We start from the raw sequence: 22,001 nt of genomic DNA on the forward strand, positions 1-22,001 counted from the left end.
ATTTATCTGCCTAGTCCCTTCGACCTGCACCTGTCCACAGCCTTCCATACCCCTCCCATTGATGTACTGATACGAATTTCTCTTAAATGTTGAAATTGAACCTGCATCCACCACCTCTTCAGGCAGCTTGTTCCACACTCTCACCACTCTGAGTGAAGAAATTTCTCTTTGTGTTCCTCTTGACCATTACACTTTTCACCCTTAACCCATGACATCTGTTTCTAGTGTCACACAACCTCACAGGAAAAAGCTTGCTTACAATTACTGTATCTGTGCTCCTCATAAATGTGTATACCCCTATCAAATCTCTCCTTATTCTCCTACGCAGTAGGGAATAAAACCATCACCTATTCAACCTTTCCCTATAACTCATCCTCAAGTCCTGCAACATCCTTGTAAATTTTCACTGCACTCTTTCAATCATATTGATATCTTTACTATAGAAAACAAGAAATATATCATTAGATTAACCATGCTGTTTTTAAAAGGTTGAGCAATTTCAGGGATCACTTGTTTCGATTTTTCCAGTTAAGATCATTTGTATCTTAATTATGACTTCCCGTTGATGAAGCCTTTATAGTCAGTGTAGTTGATTTTACTGTCATATGCATGTGCAATGAAAAACTTAATTGCAGCAGCATCAGAGGTACATAGCACTATATAAGCAACATTCACAAGAAAAACAAAGATAAATTATACACAACTTTTACAAGAAAGAACACAATCAGAATCAGTCCATTAGCAAAAAGTGATTAGTGGTAGTAGTTTTGTAGTGATTAGAGTTGTGCAATTAGTTCAAGAACTAGTAGCTGTTCTCAAACTTGGTGGTGTGGGACTTCAGGCTTCCCTACCTCCTGCCTGATGATATCCGCAAGAAGATAGCATGGCCAGGATGATGGGAATCTCTAGACATTAGGCACCTGTAGAAACTACCAATAATAGGGATAGATTTGCCTGTTATATAATGGACTGAGTCCAGCTTTTTATGTTCTTGTACATTCAAATTGCCACAACAGACTGTGCCGAAACCACCTTTCTTGGTTAGTAGATGAAACTTCCCACTGTATATTTCTCTCAGAGCAGTATTTGTGGAAACCTTGAGCATAAGCTAATCTTTATTGTATCTATTGTATTTAGCCATTCTGAAGAGTGCTGTTGTCACAGCTTCTGTCATTGTACCTTCTCTTACCTTGGTCCAAAATTAAAATTATTGTCAAATTTTGCAATAATATATTCACCTTTTGCTCTACTATTTCCCTTGTTTCTTTTGTCCTAGATGGGTATCATCTTTTTCCTCATTGAATCAGGAATCCCTTGAGTGAAAATATATAGCTTTGAGTGTGATAACAACCATTGCCACTTCTCTCATCACCTGTTCCAGTGTCTTCTAATATCTTTCCATTATTCACAAAACAAATGCTGAAAGAACATAGCCAGTCAAATAGGCTCTATAGAAAACAAGACCAGTTCATGTTTTGGGTTGGGGAAGAACTGGGAAAGAATGGAGAGAGGTGTTATATTGCAGAGTGGAGACAGGGAAGAAATGAAAAGTAGAGGGGTGATCCTTGGTGCCACTCCAATTCCAACTTGTCTCTATCGTCCAGTAAAGTAGTAAGGCCCAAAATTAACTGGAAAAACAAGATCTTCCAATAACAGTACTGTACAAAACTCTTAACACACATATATATAGCTAGGGAGTGTAAGACTTTTGTACAGTACTGTAGTAATTTTATGTATTGCATTGGACTGCTTCCTCAAATTTAATGACATATGTGAGTTTATGCAGATTTATGTGATAAACCTGATTCTGATTGGGTCTCTATTGTGGACTGAATGTGGAAGGGGGAAGGGAGTGGCAAGCACAGAGAGACTTTCTGTAATGATCAATAAACCAATTGTTTGGAATCAAATGACCTTGCCTGGTGTCTCAGGGTTGGGTGTGTCTGCACCCATGCCACCCCCTGCCCTGGCACTCTGCCACCTTTCCCACACCCCTCCTGCGCCATTCCACTCTTGTCATTCCCACCATCCTTTGTTTCTGCTAGATTTACAAACTTGCTCTCCACTCCATGTTGACAAATACAGTACTGTGCAAAAGTCTTGGGCATCCTTCATATATATGCTTAAGACTTTTGCACAGTACCATCTGGAATGAATATTGAACTTTCCAGAAAACTCCTCTTTCAGTTCACATTATTACACTTATGTCCCTTTCTCACCTGAGGAAGGGCCTTTGACCTGAAACATTAACTGAATTGTCTTTCCACAGATGTGTCTTAACTGGTTGAGTTCTTCCAACACTTCTATTTTTATGATTTATGGCATCTGTGTGTTTTTTTTTTTGTTTTCCTTTACTGTTCAGTTGCTGGCTGTTGGCAAAACCTAGTTCAGAAGGTTCTTTACCCCAAACTATTCTTGATACTATTAACATTTGCATGTTTCTGGCTTTGAGTCATTGGGTTTCTGACTGCCAGCAGTGAGTGTGATGTTATTTAAAAACCCCTTTTTCATTTTCCATGTTTTGACCATTTCTATGCAATTAATTGACTGTATCAGTAAATTATGAAAATAAGGATCATACTATTTTTGTAGCACATTCCATGGAGGTACGGAAGAAGCCTTTTGAAACACTGCCCAGATCCATGTTTAATCTATATGCAATCTTACCTCCTACAGACCAATGAGAATATGGAACTTGCCAGTGCATTACAGTCAGAGCAGCATGTAAAGAAGGAGGTGGCTCGGAGAATTGGAGAGTTGCAGGAAGATGTGGCTGATTTGAAAGAAAAGGTATTGATTTCATCCAAAGTGTGAATGCCAGAATACTTAATGTTACTGTACTATGGTTTTCAATCTGATCTCACTTTCATTTGAGGAATCACTTATGCCAAAATGAACTTTAAGTTCAGGAAACATGCATTCTGCGTTGCATTGTGCCCTGTGGATGCTTTATTCCTGAGTCATGCACCTTTCTCTGACATGTTCAGTTTTGTACCTTGGAATAGCGTCTTCTCATGTATAAAAACACAGCTCAATTTGGGCCTGTCTGATGCGGAATTTAGTGCAAGTCCTGACAGTTTGTTCCTAACTCAACTGACCTGGGGAGGTGCTGGAAGAATATTGGTTGGATGATGACATCAAGTCAGGTAGCATTTTCACCTGAAAAGGGCTCCCAAAACCCAGGTAAAGTTCCTTGTTTACCAAAACTGTCTCCACCTCACTCCCCCACTGTACAAACTTGAACTCAGTTTCAGGGAGCAGGCTCTCTGACCTTGGGTGTTGTTTGCTGCCCACTCCCTGGGCAGATGTTGCTTTCTGAGATGAAGCATACCCCTGAAATTACATTCCACTCCCAGGTCAAGTCCCTTTTGTTTTCCCTGGCCAAGCCTCTACTCACTGACGCTGTTAAACTCACCCATATAAAATACTGAGCCTAATGACAGGCAGAGTGGAATCTGACCCAAGCTGACCTAAAACTGATTGTTTCAATAGGATAGGCATCCTTTCTGAACTGATCAAGGCGTATGAATAGTAGGGTGGCTAGGCTGGTTTCTTGAAAAGGATCATTTTCTTTTGGATGGTTAACAAATGGAGCATGTTATTTTGGGCAACATGAACATTTGCTGCGAAAGCAGAACATGCTGTTACTGTACACTGCTGGCTGGGTTGAGTTAATTCTCTGTAGCCATGGTACTGTATTTATATTTATCAGCTTGATAATATTTGAGAAATGGATAGTGCAAAAATAGAAATAAAAAAGTAGTGAGGTAGTGTTCATGGGTTCAGTGTCCGTTCTGAAATCAGATGGCAGAGGGGAAGAACTATTCCTGAATGATGAGTGTGTGCCTTCAGCTTCTGTACCTCCTTCCTGATGGTGGCAATGAGAACAAGACATACTTTGGGTGATGGTGGTCCTTAATGGTAAATGAGGCTTTTTGAAACATCGCTCCTCGAAGATGTCCTGGATTCTACAGAGGCTAGTGCCCATGATGTAGCTGACTAAGTTTACGACTCTCTGCAGCTTATTTCAATCCTGTGCAGTAGTCACTACCCACCCCTCCCCCCTCATACCGGATGGTCATGCAGCCAGTTAGAATGCTCTCCACGGTACATCTAAAGAAATTCGCAAATGTCTTTGATGACATATCAAATCTCCTAAACAGCTAATGAAGTATATTATTAGGATCAAATGGGGTTGATCAAGTTTTCTTTGAATGGAAGATGCAAAACAATATGCTTCCAGATTTTTCATCCTTAAAAGAAATGCATGTTCAAGTAGGTGGAGATACTACATTTAGGATGAGAAAAAAATCTTGTCCACTGATAGATATGCAATAAAGTGGCACGTGGAACGTAGAATATTGTAGGGGAAAACAAGGCACTTGTAAGAAAATGGATGAAAATTCCAGAATTTCAAAGAAGTGTATTCTAATTGTTCTGAACAATGATAATTGCCATTCTTGTTTTTGTTCTCTAATAAGGATAACATGAATTGCTGAATTCTGTATTGCCACTTGTCATCAATGAATGATGCAGATACCACTATTTACAAATCAGACCAAACAAGGCACCATTTCCCATGGTCTAGCCTATTGTATAAATTTATCACATGTGGTATATAACCATTTCCCATGGTCTTGCCTATTGTATAAATTTATCACATGTGGTATATAACAATTCTCCTTCTGCCCTCTTGTTGTCACCTTTAGTTTAGCAGGCTTGTCTGTACTGACAGGCGTCCTCCAAGAGAGGTGAATTAAAGATCAGTAACTAGTTAAGCTGATGTTCTTGTGCCACCTGTGTTTCCACAGCTTGAACTGAAATCACTGGAAGCTCAGGCCTTGCTGGGTCAGAGGGATCAGTTCTACACTCATCTCCAACAGTACACGGCAGCCTATCAGCAGCTGCTGGCCGAGCGAGAGGAGCTGCAAAAACAGAACCTGCTGCAGACACATCTCATGGATCGACTACAACATGATGAAGTGCAAGGGAAAGTCCACATTGAACTGCACCAGAAGGACCTGATAATAGCAAAGGTGAGATTAATACTTCCTTTCTGGAAGTCCTGCTCTTCTTCCAGTTTTGAACACATCTAGATGAATTTCCATTTTCTCAATTTGCTACTGGGAAACTGATCCATCAGGAGTGCCCGATTGCCATGACTTACCAGTTATTGATTTAGAAGAGTTGGCCCTTCCTTGCCAGCCTTACTGAACTTAACATTTTATCACAGTGGTTTATATGAAATGTACCCTCAAAGTTGCCAGTTTTTGAGCTGCTGCCGCCACCAAGGGAGAGGCAACCTGCCAACACACTAGTGGCCTTTTAATGATGTCATTATATTTGTACGAAGGGTAGTCATGGTAAAATATGTGACCATTCAAGATAGGAAAAGGTCTGAAAGAAAGATTGAATCAGTCTAATTTATCCTTTCTTGAAGTAATCAATTTAAACTAAAAATATCACCATATTTAACTCAACGCACACAAAATGCTGAAGGAACTCAGCAGATCAGGCTGCATCCAGGACTGGAAAGGAAGGGGGAAGATGTCAGAATAAAATGGTGAGGAGAGGTGCAGGAGGATAGCTTGAAGGTGGTAGGTGAAGCCAGGTGGAGAGGAAGGAATCTGATAGGAGAGGAGAGTGGACCATAAGAGAAAGGGAAGGAGGAAGAGACCTGGGGGAGGTGATAGGCAGGTGAGAAGACATACGAGCCCAGACTGGGGAATAGAAGAAGGCAAGGGGAAGGGAAATTTATTTTTACTGGAGGGAGAAGAGGTAAGGGGGTCCAGAATGAGGAAATGAAGATGAGAGAAAGGGGGGGGGGGGGGCGGGGGGAGAGACAAAATACTGGAAGTTGGAGAAATTGATGTTTATGCCATCAGGTTGAAGGTTACCCAGACAGAATATAAGCTGTTGCTCCTCCACCCTGAGGATGGTCTCATTGTGGCACAAGAGGAGGCCATGGACTGACATATGTAACTGGTGCCAAAAGATTGTGACAGACTGCATATTTCTACCTGCTGGAATTCCAAAGAAGAAGTGCAGAAAGTCATGACTCAGAATGTTTGTTCATAGAGACTCACAATAACTTGTCCTTCCACAGGAGCAGTTGGAGAAATTGAACAAGGAAAATGAAGAACTAAAGGCACAGATCAGCACATTGACAGCAGAGCTAAATGAGATCAGCCCACAGCTTAGAGTTGAAGGTCTGGAAGGCTTTGTTTTAAGCTTTATTTTAAAGCATTGTTTCCTGCTCATTTTATTCTGAAACATTAAGCTGCATATTCAGCAAATTTCCAATCAATGGGACTTTTAGTTGGCAAAATCTATTTAGTGGTGTATAATAGTGATTATAGCTGAGGCCAAACATTCTTACAATGAAAGCTTTGAAGATATGGTTTGTACATTTGATAATGACACCAGATAAGCTGCAATGAGGCACAAGACCACAAAGGGACAGAGTTAGGGTAAGTGAGAGAGTGATCTGGCAAGTGGCATCTAATATAGAGTTTATCGAGCCATAGAAAAACACAGGACAGAAACAGGCTCTTTGGCCCATCTAGTCCATGCCAAAGCCATTTAAACTGCTTACTCCCATCGACCTGCACTCCATACCCCTACCATCCATGAACCCATCAAAATTTCTTTTAAATGCTGAAGTCGAGGTTGCACACACCACTTCTGCTGGCAGTTCGTTTCACACTCTCATGATCCTCTGAGTGAAGAAGTTTCCCCTCATGTTCACCTTAAACTTTTCACTTTTCACCCTTACCCCATGACCTCTGGTTGTAGTCCCACCCTGCCTCAGTGAAAAAAGCCTGCTTGCAGTTACCCTATCTATACCCTTCATAATTTTGTATACCTTTATTGAATCTCCTCTCAATCTTCTGCGTTCTAGGAAATTAAGTCCTAATTTATTCAATCTTTCCTTATAACTCAGGTCCTTCAGACCTGGCAACATCCTTGTAAATTTTCTTATTTACATCTTTCCTGTAGATAGATGACCAAAATTGCACACAATACTCTAAATTAGGCCTCAACGTCTTGTACAACTTCAACATTCCATCTCCTGCGCTCAGTTACTTTGACTTATGAAGGCCAATATGCCAAAAGCTTTCTTTGCCACTCTATCCCCCTATGATGCTACTTTCACTGAATTATGGACCTGTATTCCCAGATCCCTTTGTTCTACATTCCTCAGTGGCTGACCGTTCACTGTGTAAGACCTACCCTGTCTGGTCCTACTGAAGTGCAAAACCTCGCACTTACCTGCATTAAATTCCATCTGCCAATTTTCAGCCCATTTTCCCAGCTGATTCAGATCCTTCTGCAACCCATGATAGCCTTCCTTGCTGTCCACTATATGGAGGAAAAAAACTGTGAAATTGTCCATTTTGGCAGGAATTTTTAAAATATATGTTAAATAAAGATTGTAGCGCCCGGAAATACCACAGAATCTTGGGGCCCCAGTGTGTGATTCACAAAAGGCCCGTGTGCAAGAAGGTAGTGCGAGCAAGCATGCAAGTACAGCAGGCAGTGAAGAAAGCTAATGGCATACTGGCCTTCATAACAAGGAGAATTGGGTATAAGAGCAAAGAGGTCCTTCTGCAGCTGTACAGGGCCCTGGTGAGACCACACCTGGAGTACTGTGCAGTTTTTTGGTCTCCAAATTTGAGGAAGGACACTCTTGCTATTGAGGGAGTGCAGCGTAGGTTCACAAGGTTAATTCCTGGGATGGCGGGACTGTCATATGTCGAAAGATTAGAGCGACTGGGCTTGTATACTCTGGAATTTAGAAGGCTGAGAGGGGATCTTATTGAAACATGTAAGATTATTAAGGGATTGGACACGCTGGAGGCAGGAAGCATGTTCTGCTGATGGGTGAGTCTAGAACCAGAGGCCACAGTTTAAGAATAAGAGGTAAGCCATTTAGAATGGAGTTGAGGAAAAACTTTTTCACCCAGAGAGTGGTGGATATATAGAATGCTCTGCCCCAGAAGGCTGTGGAGGCCAAGTCTCTGGATGCTTTCAAGAAAGAGATGGATAGAGCTCATAAAGATAGCAGAATCAAAGGTTATGGGGATAAGGCAGGAACTGGATACTGATTGTGGATGATCAGCCATGATCACAGTGAATGGCGGTGCTGGCTCAAAGGGCCAAATGGCCTACTCCTGCACCTATTGTCTATTGTATATTGTCTAGTAGAAAAGCTCATAGTGTTCTCACGTAAAGCAAGAGGGAATGAATACAAAGATATGGAGTAACAGTATATTTAATATGATATTACTGAGACCTCATGGGGGAACCTGATAAGTTTGTTGAGGAGAGGATGTTTTATTGGGTGAATCTTGGACAAGACTTCACTGCTTAATAATAAGGGGTCACTGATTTAATTTAGATGAAGTGAACCTTTGACTCAGAACCATGAATCTTTGGAAGAGTGGTGAAAACACAATATTTTAAATCATAATTAAATTGATATATTAAAACCTAAACCCCATCACCCCTACTGGGGCGTAGGCCATCGACAGTAACAGTCAGAGTTCTCTGTCCTGGGCTAGTCTTTCAAGTTGTCTCCAGGTATAGCTCATCTTCTTGGCGTATCCCTCTTCTCCCAAGGATGAGGCCTTTGGAGCTTCTGTTAGCATTTCCATAGCACTGGGTTTTTACGGGATGGGGTTGCTAGCCCCATGCCCTACCCTCTTGGGGGGCTGTCCATGGCCGAGTGGATATTTTAAAAGCAAAGGGATAAAAGGTTGCAGTTGATAGACAAGAATACAGTTTTGAGGATGCATTCAAACTAGCCAAGTTGTTGCTAGTGGCTCTGCAGTCTTGAGGGGTCAAGTGGCCTACTCCTGCTCCTAATCTATATGTAAATGCGTCCAGTAGTGGGCTTTTCCCTCCTTTTCTCCAAATGTTTTGCTGTTTTGGGCAAATTTCATTCTGCTTATTGTAATGAAATCCATATTCTAAATCCTTTTTGAATACATTCTCCCGACTTGTAATTAACTTTGATTGTTTTGGAACTTCGGTAGCGTTATGGTTAGCACAGAGCTTAGCAGTACAGGTGACCAGGGTTCAATTCCTGCCGCTGCCTACAAGGAGTCTGTCCATTCTCCGGATGCTCAGGTTTCCTTGCACCGTCCAAAGATGTACCGGTTTGTAGATTAAATCAGGGAATTGCTGGGCACAGTGGCTTGAAGGACTGTAAGGCCTGTTCTTCTCTGTATCTCACTACAGAAATAAAAACGGAATCTACTTTACAAGTCAAATCCCAGAATACTTTAAACCCCACAAAGAACTGTCAATTCTTCAACATCATTATATTTTGCAACAAAGATTATAATATAGGATTTCCAGGAAATGTGACTAAGGCTGCAATGTAGTAATGCTCAGGAAGGTGGCGATGTTTGCAAGTTAATCCTAGTATAAAATGTGTTTTCAGTGATGAGCTCTGACTGTGACTCTTAATACCGTGAATGTTTAATGCTTCATTAAAACCCTATTCTGAGGAAACAATGTGTTAAGTTGTATTTAATAATAACTTGCAAATACAGGTGTTGGAATTAGTGACACTGGGATGTATACTTGTGCTATTTGAGGCCTGCAGGCCCTTTTCACCAAGGGAATTGGGACAAATAGTTTCTGTTCCTTCTGGATTCAGGAAAGAAAGGCAGTGGTCCCATTTTCTGAGTATGAAATAAATAGACTCGTGGACTGTGCATCAGTGCTGTAAATGTTGTGGCAGCCTGATTTAAGCAAGATGCTCTTACAGCAGTTTTTAAAACAATTAAACATTGCCGGATTTCCAAGGGTTCTTACTGACATAAATATTTAACTTTCTGCCACTAGGTGATGGAGTGGAAAGTGACGGAATTCTACCAGATAGAATCCAGAAACCCCATATTACAATACCTGAAGAATTAGAAAGTAAAGAAGAAATGGTAAGGTTATCTTTAGGGCCTGAGGAACATAAGAAATAGTAATGAGTAGGCCATTCAGCCCATTGAGTGTTTTACCATTCAGTAAAATTGAACTTGTGTATACCTGCCTTTTAACTCCCTTAAAAGCATATCACTGGAATCCTTGAGTGTTCATAAACCTATTGATGAGAGTTAGAATGTGGTGAAATTTTTGCATTCTTCCTCCGTATGCTTCAGTGTTCTCGTAAATGCCAGAAGATCTGCTGGTTGGCTCCTGTAGATTGCCTGTAGTGTAGGTGGATGGCAAGAGAGGAGGATGTGAGAGGAAAACAGGGTTGGTATAGAATTGGGGGAAATGGGATTTCTCTGAGAGATGTCATAACCAATTGGTTAAATGATATCCTATGTCCGAAAAAATATGGATGATGAATGCACACATTAGTAGATTTGATCTGAAAAAGAAAAAAGGAGTTTGTTAATCTGAAGGAATAGGATAAAATATTACTTTTTTTTTGCATTTTCGTAACCAAACATAAAAATTAGTGCATGATTGAATTATCTCAGGAAACAATGATGTTTGGTTTTAAGCAGGCTTATTTAATATGCGTATACCAGTCTAGATGAGTTTTATTTTCTGTTTTTACTTGTGGTGCCAGGAAGGATGAGTAGTTATGGGTAGAATGGAGATTTAACACATTTCTAGATTTTTAAAAAGTGAAGAGCAGGAATTTAGATAAAGTTAATTTGTCCAAGAGGGTAGTTCTGATTGGATGCAACATGGTTCTTAAAACCATGGATTTCCAAAAGCAACAGATAATGTATGTTGGAATGTAAGAAAATGGGGAAAGTACATTTTGCTGCCAGAGCAAGGACTCTCGTAGGTGGTCATTGTTGATAGATTTTGTTGAAGCTGCCACATCCAGGTGCATTGCATCACTCAGGTGGTTTTGGAATGGACATGATTAAATTGTGACTGGAGCAACAAATCCATATTTACTGCTGAGCCCATCTTGGTTGATATACTCAATAAAATGGAAGGAGATATTATTATTTTTGTCATTAAGGCTTTCCTTAATCCTGACCAGTATTACATCTATAACTAATGTGATGATGAACTAAAATAAATCCATTAATTTGAGTCATAATTGAATATTTTTAATTGAGTTCAGTGTCCTTTCTGTTTTCGTATAATAGCCTGTTGCTGAGTGACCAGGTGGCTGTCACTAGTGACATGGTGTCTTGCATATTCTTGTGTTTGTTCTTTGTCTGAAAGCCTTTTCTCTCCATTCATTGTTCAGGTTGATTTTCTGAAATCGGCACTAAGCCAACTACAGCAAGAAAGAGATCAACTCACTCTACAGTTCCTAGACCAGAAGCAGCAGCACCAGATTCTGTTGCAACAAATGTCTGCCCTGACACACAAGCACAACGAGTCCAGAGGTAGCCACTTCATTATTTTTACCAAAACTCTGCTATATTAATATTGTCAGTGTTTAGTTAACTGAAACCCTGTTATATTGATACTTTCTGTGCATGAATACACGCTCAGACCCCACTTAGCACTGAGGATGTGTTCCTCAGAGGTGGAGCGCTATGCAGGGTCATTATAACATTATGTAAACAGACATGTTTACCTGATTTTAAAAAACCCGAGATACATGATATATAGTTTTATGTATACACTGTAATTGTGGAGTAACAAACATGCAAATAGGCCTAACCTGTACATCAGTGGAGGGAATTGAGTGGTGGTTACAGCTTAGAGCAGGGGCCAGGCTGTGGGTCCTCCTCTAACCTCACTACCTTCTTCAAGTAGGCATCAAGGTTTGACTGGCTTTTCTTAAGTTTCCTTTCATGTAGCAAGAAATCATGTCGAAAGCACTTCTCTTTGCCTATTACTTTGCTCCCAGTCAGAGTCATTACCGATGAACTGGTCTATAATTTGTGTGATCGTGGTGATGCTAGTGCTGAAGAATTTTGTGATTAAGCAGTCCTTTGCAGCCTTGAACCCAGATGCATGTTTCTGTTTTCGGGAGATGAAAGTACAAAAAGACATTCTTTTCCAAAATAGGCCCGTTTCATCCACGTTGAAGACAAGCTCGGGAGAATAATCGTCCTTTTTGATTATTGCCTTCAGTATTACAGGAAAATCCTGGGCTGCCTGCTGTCTGCACTAGCCGTTTCATCAGTGTTATGTATGCTATGGAGATTACTGCACTGCATAAATCTATCAAACCAACCTCTGCTGGCTGTGAATGTTACCGACATATTCTCTTCTTGAATATGATTGAAGATGCTTCTTGTCTTTTCCATTATTATCAGCTGGATTAGGGGCATGTGTTTGGTTATCCACTCATATATTTAGTCTATTTTCCATTTTTTTTTCAAGCAAATGACTCCTTGAACGAGTCACCTTCATTGATGATAACTTTGAGGTCATCATTGCAGAAGCTTTAATCTTGTCTGCATTTTTTATAATTCTTCTGATCATCGAAGTTTCAAAGAGATGCCAACATCAACCTGACAGTCACCAGTTCCCAAACGTCATAACACTTGCGGTTTCACAGCCGTGCTAATGCTTTTCTTAGATGAGTGGACATGTGTTTCCAACGAATGGACAGTTGCAAGGCTGCGGGACCGGACGGCATCCCAGGACAGCTACTCAGGATGTGTGCGGCACATCTGGCAGATGTGTTTACAGACACTTTTAATCTCTCCCTCTCGCAGTGTAGAGTGCCCTTCTGCTTCAAAACATCCACCATTGGTCCTGTACCTAAAAAGACCAAGGTAACATGCCTGAACGACTGGCATCCTGTCGCACTCACCTCAATAATAAGCAAATGCTTTGAGAAGATGGTCAAGGAGTACATCTGCAGCATGCTACCACCCACACTGGACCCCCTATAATTCGTCTACCGACACAACCAATCGATAGATGATGCAATAGCCACAGCTTTACACACTGTCCTTACATATCTGGAGAAGAAGGATGCTTATGTGAGAACTCTTTTTTTGGACTACATTTCTGCATTCAACACCATAATTCCCTCCAGGCTTGACAAGAAACTCAGAAACCTTGGCCTTCACCCTGCTTTGTGCAGCTGGATCCTGGACTTCCTGTCAGATCGCTGGCAGGTGGTAAAAGTGGGCTTCCTCACCTCTGTCCCTCTGATCCTCAACACAGATGCCCCTCAGATCTGTATACCCATGACTGTGTCGCCACCCACAGCTCCAATCTGCTAATTAAATTTGCTGACCACACTACACTGATTGGCCTTATCTCAAGTAATAACGAGGCATCCTACAGAGAGGAAGTGATCACCCTGACACAGTGGTGTCAAGAGAACAACCTCTCCCTCAATGTTGCAAAAACAAAGGAGCTGGTTGTGGACTACACGAGGAATGGAGACAGGCTAACCCCTATAGACATCAATGGATCTGGGGTTGAGAAGGTGAATAGTTTTAAGTTCCTCGGCATACACATCACCAGGGATCTCATGTGGTCTCTACGTACCGGCTGTGTGGTGAAAAAAAGCACAACAGCGCCTCTTTCACTTCAGATGGTTGAAGAAGTTTGACATGAATCCCCAAATCCTAAGGACTTTCTACGGGGGCACAATTGAGAGCATCTTGACTGACTGCACCACTGCCTGGTATGGGAATTATAATTCCCTCAATCACAGGACTCTGCAGAGAGTGGTGCAGACAGCCCAGCGCATATGTAGATGTTAACTTCCCACTTTTCAGGACATTTACAGAGACAGGTGTGTAAAAACAGCCTGAAGGATCATTGGGAACCCGAGTCACCCCAACCACAAAATACTCCAGCTGCTACCGTTCAGGAAGCGGTACCGCAGCATAAAAGCCAGGACCAACAGGTTCCAGGACAGCTTCTTCCACCAGGCCATCAGACTGATTAATTCATGCTGATACAATTGTATTTCTATGCTATATTGACTGTCCTGTTTTACGTACTATTTATTACAAATTACTATAAATTGCACATTTAGATGGAGACGTCACGTAAAGATTTTTACTCGTGTATGTGCAAGGTGTAAGAAATAAATTCAATTCAATTGAAATCTTAGATGTACTACCCTCACTGAAAGTTGCAGGCCAATTTTCAGACATTATGGATGAGATAAAAAATGGAATAAGTTGGCGAGGGAGCAATAACTTTTACACATGTGGGGAGGCAGAGCCTGAACTAATACGTAATTGGCTGTGAATGGCTGAGAGCATTTGTAAAGCATCTTGTTGGCTGATTGAACGTTTACTGTAATTGAGAAGTTTTAAGTGTTGTTTAGAGTAAATTTTCGTCATTTAAAAAAAATTCAATAAATTGAATAACCACGTTGTATCGAATCAACGCTATGCGGGGTCTGAGTGCAATAGAATTACGAAGTTCCTTTATCTTTTCAATTCCAATAATGAAGATGAAAATTAAACAGAAGAGTGCCAAATGGAAAGGAGTCAGTCTCAGATGATTGTCTCTCCAGATTGTTTTGGAAGACTAAGCAATTAAACTTGGGGAAGTTTGATTAATGTTAAGTTTAAACAAAACAGGTGACAGCATTGTAATGTAGTGATGAACTATGATGACAATAGAACCACCCACAGCCAAGGAATTTGCAGCATCAGTTGAAGGTGAGAGTAATTCAAAAAGCGATAATGCTGCAAGTTCCTTTATAAATGCTGTGATACACACGTACCCTGTCACTTGAACATGATACTTTTAATGAATAAGCCAAGCATTGTAAATTATATTTTACAGCAGTTGCATGACACTAATCTGAAAGATCTTGTCTCTGTGCCCAGATGGGCGCTGCAGATATTAATTAGTTTCCTCTGTGCAACAAGAAATTGCGCATCTATTTAGTATTGCTAGATTGTTTTTGACTCTATAGTAATACACACAAAATGCTGAAGCAACTGAGCAGGCCAGGCAGCATCTAATACAATGCAATACATAATAATAGAAAAAAAGTCGTGAGTCCTCTGCCCAGGTTTTAGTTCACATAATTTATCATTCATACTAGTTATTCCCTCTGTCCTGTGCAACTTCCCTCTAACCTATTTCTTTCCTTTTTATGTATCCTGTGTCCCAGAAAATAAAGGTCTTAACCTTTGTCTTTAAAATTTTCTGGGGCAGTCCTCTGTCATTTACTGCTAATGGTGCTGTTGCTCTGGCCATTAAAGGTCTAGGAGAGGATTCATGATCATATAAAATTGTACAGTCCAGAAAATGTTGCCAGTAGTAAAGTTGAAAGTTTCAGTAACTTGGAGAAACTGAGCTGCAGGCAGTGGGCCTAGAAGAACACAAACATAGATTCATTGTTAAAAAGCAGAATGATTTTTTGTTTTGCCCAGAGATCTTAATGACAATGTAATTTATAACTGTTCAACTCTACAAGTGTTTTACTTGCACCTGACTTGAATGCGACATATTGATGCAATTACAAAGAAAGCATGACAGTGGCTATATTTCACTAGGAGATTTGAGGAGATTTGGTTTGTCACTAAAGAAGCTCGCAAATTTCTTCAGATGTACCATGGCGAGCATCCTAACTGGCTGCATCACAGTTTGGTATATGGGGTTGGGGGGGGGGGCGTGTAAGGTGGGGAAGCTACTACACAGGATTGAAATAAGCTGCAGAGGGTTGTAAACTTGGTCATGGGCACTAACCTCCACAGTATCCAGGACATCTTCAAGGAGCAATGCCTTAAGAAGGTGGCATCCATCATTAAGGAGTCCCATCACCCAGGACATGCCCTCTTCTCATCAGGAAGGATACTGAGAAGCCTGAAGGCACACACTGAATGTTTGATGAACAGCTTCTTCCCCTCTGCCATTTGATTTCTGAATGGACATTGACCCCTTGAACACTACATCTTTACTTTTTATTTTCTCTGTTTGCACTACTTATTTAACTATTAAAAATATATACTTACTGTAATTCATAGTTCTTTCTATTGCGTTTTGCATCGTACTGCTGCTGCAAAGACAGCAAATTTCATGATATAAGCCAGTGATATTAAACCAGATTCTGATTACTTTTTAAAAATATTAATGCTGACGATATAGACACTTAAACCTTGCAGATAATATTTTAAACCTCCTTCCCAGTGGAAGCAGCGCAACTTCTATCACCATATTCATTGGTCATGTTAGGAAGTAGTTAAAGATGTTCTAAGCCCATTCTGTACTTGTAATGCATATGATAATGGGAGAAAGCAGGTTTGCTAAAAAAAAAAGTACAAATTCAGTTTATGATCCCTTGGATTTTTGAGATTTAAGCTCAGTGAGTGATGTATAAAAATAGTGTCAGTATCTGGGCAAAGTAAGGTAAGAATACCAAATGTTATCTTTATGAATGTAAAAACAAATGAGAAAATCTGCAGGTGCTGGAAATCCAAGCAATACACACAAAATGCTGGAGGAACTCAACAGGCCAGGCAGCATCTATGGATTAGAGTATAGTCGACGGCTCGGGCTGAGACCCTTCAGCAGGACTTCGTGAATATAGCCTGAGATGGACTCCGATAAAGCTGGAAACTCGGTACTACCCACTCAAATGAATGGCATCAACTTTTTTTTTTGCACAAACTTCACAGCATGGCACGCAGTAAAAGACATATCCCATCACGGCCATCCGATGTACATTACATGTCTATACTACAGAAAACGTAAAATTCGAGGGAATGAGGAGATTACCTTAACATCAGTATGCCACCCAAAGGAGTAATGGAAGCAGATTAGGTAATAGCCTTCAAGGGGATATGGAGAAAAGCTTGAAAGGGTTGTAGGGAAAGAGCTGAGTAATCTTAATAAGCTTTTCATATTTGTACTAATCACACAGTCATCCTGCTCCCAGAGTTCAATGTGGGACTGGGTAAATACTTGGAAAGAAGTGGGGGAGTGTAGAGGAATTGGGACTGGCTGAATTGCTCTTGGGCTCAGTGTGGATATATAGACTCCTGTGTTATAACCTTTCTGTAATTCTGCAAAGCTTTTAGTGAAACTAGGATTAAACTTGCCTGTCAATCTCGCTGGAAGACGTTTTAGTAGATTTTAATTGCCCTTTCAGGAGCTACAGAAGCAGTAAGCGATGGAGACACAGTGCCAGCAGAAGTGCATGAGGCTTTGAAAGCTGCCATGGACCAGCTGCAGGTTAGTGAATGTACACTTTATTTTTCCTTTTTTTTGCCGTACCTCAGTGGCCGGTCCTATAACAGTGTTACAGGAGACAAGGGTCTGTGGATGCTAAGATTCTGAAGTAAACAAAACAAACAGTTGGAGGAATATGACATGCATCAAATCGACAGGAGAAAAATGTGCCATTCAGTCCAGGCAGCCTCTGCTTCACTAGAGACAAAAGAGGTGGGTGGGTTGTTTTGGTAGAAAATTCATGTTTTAAGAGCCCAGAGAAGATACAGAACCAAATGAAGGAGTGAAGATAAGAGAATGGAATTGTAAGAGCATCGAGATCTTGGGTTTGGAGATAAGGTAGTGGCTGCAGAAATCGTGGGACAAGTCATGAAGTGATATGAATGCAAAAGTGATTTTTAACTTAAAGGGAGTGACAATCTATCAGTGTCTGTGAAGGGAAATGATGAGCTAGCACTCTGGAGTAATCCATCAGAGCACTTTGTGTTTCTGAAAGCATCAAAAGAATAGCTGGTCCCTTGTTTTGATTGGTAATGTCACTACATTTTCATTTCAATAGGTTCGATTCACAGCACTGATGCAGGAGAAGGTAGATCTGAAGGAACGAGTGGAGGAGTTGGAGCATCGCTGTGTGCAGTTGTCCGGGGAAACGGATACTATAGGTATCTAATCTCAAATTTAAGTATGCCAATTGTCTCCACTGCATACTTTCAATATCTCTCACTAGCCAATGAGGGATATTGCAGTTGAAATTATTTTTGGTCATTTCTTTGTAATAAAATTCATTTTTAAGTTTTTGTTAAAATATCTGGTGGGGTATCACTGTAGTAGTTAAAAGCATTTGAATGCATTTCTTATATTTTGGAAATTACATTTCAGAAAGTACAGAATTTAGATATAGTTGATGTAGATTTTCAAATTATTTGAATTGCTGTGTAATTATGGGCAGTTTGTGAAGTACCTCATCCACTTACATTTGGCTGATTTTGTAGTTATAGCATAACTAATCCACCATAATTATAACATCGCACATTTTCGATTGAGTAAGGAAGATGAAAATATATGGGCCTTTTCAAGGGCTATATCAGTTATTTGTAGTTGTCATTTTGAACTGTGTCTCAACTGAACAGGTTTTATGTTTTATTAATGTAAACAAATGTCTTATCATGTACATTTGTTTTCTTTCATTCTAATGCTGCTCATCTTCTACCTCCATGGTCTCTTGCACACTCCCTCTCACTCCTCTGTCAACTATCTGCCCCCTCTCCCTATGACCATTTGCTCTCACTGTGCCCATTTTCTCTGCAATTCCCGGTGCTTGGTGCTGCCTGTGCCACCCCACACTCATTGGGGGTGATCAGTGGGTTACAAGACCAGATTTGCTGCTGCCTTATTGGGATTCAACAGCTTACTAAATTTTATATGGTCCACTTTATCAATACATACAAGATTACAGTTTTTCAAGTACAGTACAGAACATGCCTATTCAATTATGTGCTTATACCAGCTCTATGAAAGGTTATCAAATTAGGACTACTCCTTTGCCCTTTCCCTAGAACTATGCACATTTTTAATTTATTTTTTTTCTTCCCCTCCTCATCCACGCCTTTTGGAAGTAATTGGTAATTTGTATAGAATTTACTTCTTTAATTGATTCGAACTTGCATTTAATTGTGTCCTTAGGCGAGTACATTGCACTTTACCAGAGTCAGAGAGCCATTCTTAAACAGAGGCACACAGAAAAGGAAGAGTACATCAGCAGGTTGGCTCAGGATAAGGAAGAAATGAAGGTATCTGTAATTCCTAGAATGATAAATGTATGCTGTCAGTATGATACTGTTAATTTTGTTAATGCACGGTAATTGATTTGGCCACTCCTTTAAATACAGTTGTTGCATTTTGAGCTATATTAACTGTGATATCTTTGACATCTCTTTTAACTGATTGCTTCTGAGATTTTTGGTTAAGTTGCAATGGTAAAGAGGTGAATGGAAATATTAAGCATGGTATTTTGAAGGAGCTTGGTGAATGTCTTTGTGTCTCAGTAACATGAACCGTGTAGAATAACTTAGCTCACTGAGTTATATTTCTAAGTGAGATGGTATTCACGTTTCAGTTGGTAATCTGGTTACAGTCATAGTCACGCTGAGGTTTGTATCGACAAGAACAAATTGTCAGGGCTGCACATTCTAATTTTAACTAATTTTAAAGCCAATGAAGTTGGAGATTGATGTGGTGGAAGCTTCCTGAAGGACCTTTTTAAAAAAGAAAAATTGCAAAATCCATTAGTGCTCTGACCTTGGTCTGTTAAGATTACTAGTTTTTTTTTCTCTGTGAGCTATATATTAAAGCTTGCTTGACACTTTCTAAGATTTTATGCCCTTTTCCACCTTGATTACCACACTAATTTAAAAGCCAAATGATTTACTGGGTTGAGGTACAGACAAGCTTAATTGTTCCAGAATTTATCTGAGCTTCTCTTTCACTTTCATCCCGGCTGCCCATACATAAGGGTATTGAATGTCCACTTTGGAAGAATGCGTACCAAATGATGGACGTACTCCTCAAGAAAGGCAACATCTATGGAGGGGAATAAACAGTTGACATTTTGGGCCGAGACTGTTCATCAGGATTTCACCAGTCCTGCTTAAGGGTCTTAGTACAAAATGTCATCTATGTATTCCCCACTATAGATGCCATCTGACATGCTGAGTTCCTCCAAAATTTTGTGTACGTTGCTCGAAATTTCCAGCATCTGCAGAACGCCTTGTGGTTATGATTTGCCTTTTTAGAGATGCTGGCTTAATACTGTGCCACTTGTGGTTCAGAAATACCATAGAAACGTAGAAAACCTACGGCACAATACAGGCCCTTTGGCCCACAATGCTGTGCTGAACACGTACTTACTTTAGAAATTACCCAGGGTTACCCATAACCCTGAATTTTCCAAGCTCCATGTACCTATCCAGGAGTCTCTTATCATATCTGCCTCCACCACTGTCAACGGCAGCCCATTCCACGCACTTGCCACTCTGTGTAATTAATTAATAAATCAATCAATCCATCATACCCCTGACATCTCCTCTGTACCTACTTCCAGGCACCTTAAAACTGTGCCCTCTCGTGTTAGCCATTTCAGCCCTGGGAAAATGCCTCTGATGATCCACAACATCAATGTCTCTCTTCAACACCTCTATCAGGTCACCTCTCATCTCTGCTGCTCTAAGGAAAAAAGGCTGAGTTCACTAAACCTATTCTCATAAGGCATGCTCCCCAATCCAGGCAACATCCTTGTAAATCTCCTCTGCACCCTTTCTATGGTTTCCACATCCTTCCTGTAGTGAGGTGACCAGAACTGAGCAGTTCTCCAAGTGGGGTCTTGACCAGGGTCCTATATAGCTGTAACATTACCTCTCAGCTCTTAAACTCGACCCCATGGTTGATGAAGGCCAATGCACCATATGCCTTCTTAACCACAGAGTCAACCTGTGCAGCAAATTTGAGTGTCCTATGGACTTGGACCCCAAGATCCCTCCGATCCTCCACACTGCCAAGAGTCTTACCATTAATACTATATTCTGCCATCATATTTGACCTACCAAAATGAACCACCTCACACTCATCAGGGTTGAACTGCGTCTGCCACTTCTCAGTCCAGTTTTGCATCCTATCGATGTCCCGCTGTAACCTCTGACAGCCCTCCATACTATCCACAACACCCCCAACCTTTGTGTTATCAGCAAATTTACTAACCCATCCCTCCACTTCCTCATCCAGGTCGTTTATAAAAATCACAAAGAGAAAGGGTCCCAGAACAGATCCTTGAGGCACACCATTGTTCACTGACTTACATACAGAATATGATCTGTCTACAACCACTCTTTGCCTTCTGTGAACAAGCCAATTCTAGATCCACAAAGCAAGGTCCTCTTGGATCTCATGCCTCCTTACTTTCTCAATAAGCCTTGCATGGGGTACCTTATCAAATGTCTTACTGAAATCCATATACACTACATCTACTGCTCTACCTTCATCAATGTGTTTAGTCACATCCTCAAAAAACTCAGTCAGGCTTGCAAGGCACAACCTGCCTTTGACAAAACCATGCTGACTATTTCTAATCATATTATGTCTCTCCAAATGTTCAAAATCTGCCTCTCAAGATCTTTTCCATCAACTTACCAACCACTGATGTAAGGCTTAATGGTCTATAATTTCCTGGACTATCTCTACTCCCTTTTGTGAATAAGGGAACAACATCTGCAACCCTCCAATCCTCTGGAACCTCTCCCGTCCCCATTGATAATGCAAAGATCATTGCCAGAGGCTCAGCAATCTCCTCCCTCACCTCCCACAGTAGCCTGGGGTACATCTCATCCGGTCCCGGAGACTTATCCAACTTGATACTTTCCAAAAGCTCCAGCATATCCTCTTTCTTAATGTCTATAAGCTCAAGCGTTTCAATCCGCTTTAAGTCATCCCTACAATCACCAAGATCCTCTTCCGTACTGAAGCAAAGTATTCATTAAGTATCTCTGCTGTCTCCTTTGGCGCCATACACACTTTTCCACTGTCACACTTGATTGTCCTTTTCTCTCACATCTTATCCTCTTGCTCTTCATGTACCTGTAGAATGTTTTGGGGTTTTCTTTAATCCTGCTTGCCAAGACCTTTTCATGGTGCCTTCTAGCTCTCCTAATTTCATTCTTAAACTCCTTCCTGCTGGCCTTATAATCTTCTAGATCTCTATTACTACCTAGTTTTTTGAACCTTTCGTAAGCTTTTCTTTTCTTCTTGACTAGAATTCCAACAACCTTTGTACATCATGGTTCCTGTACCCTACCGTCCTTTCCGTCTCTTTGGAATGTACCTATGCAGAACGCCACACAAATATCCCCTGAACATTT

The 22,001-nt window shown here is 40.7% G+C and overlaps 1 protein-coding gene across 3 annotated transcripts in view; it reads left to right on the top strand.

Moving 5' to 3' along the window:
- Positions 1-22,001, top strand: part of golga2 (golgin A2) — a 97,437-nt gene that overhangs the window by 66,940 nt on the left and 8,496 nt on the right. For all 3 annotated transcript variants that reach the window (XM_072240257.1, XM_072240258.1, XM_072240259.1), the window contains 8 exons: positions 2,677-2,790; positions 4,812-5,036; positions 6,107-6,209; positions 9,856-9,947; positions 11,225-11,366; positions 17,015-17,097; positions 17,654-17,756; positions 18,778-18,884. In XM_072240257.1, the coding sequence (XP_072096358.1) occupies positions 2,677-2,790; positions 4,812-5,036; positions 6,107-6,209; positions 9,856-9,947; positions 11,225-11,366; positions 17,015-17,097; positions 17,654-17,756; positions 18,778-18,884 (969 nt within the window). The remainder of the gene's footprint in view (positions 1-2,676; positions 2,791-4,811; positions 5,037-6,106; positions 6,210-9,855; positions 9,948-11,224; positions 11,367-17,014; positions 17,098-17,653; positions 17,757-18,777; positions 18,885-22,001) is intronic.

The sequence above is a fragment of the Mobula birostris genome, chromosome 22 (assembly GCF_030028105.1).
Source record: "Mobula birostris isolate sMobBir1 chromosome 22, sMobBir1.hap1, whole genome shotgun sequence".
Classification (NCBI taxonomy): domain Eukaryota; kingdom Metazoa; phylum Chordata; class Chondrichthyes; order Myliobatiformes; family Myliobatidae; genus Mobula; species Mobula birostris.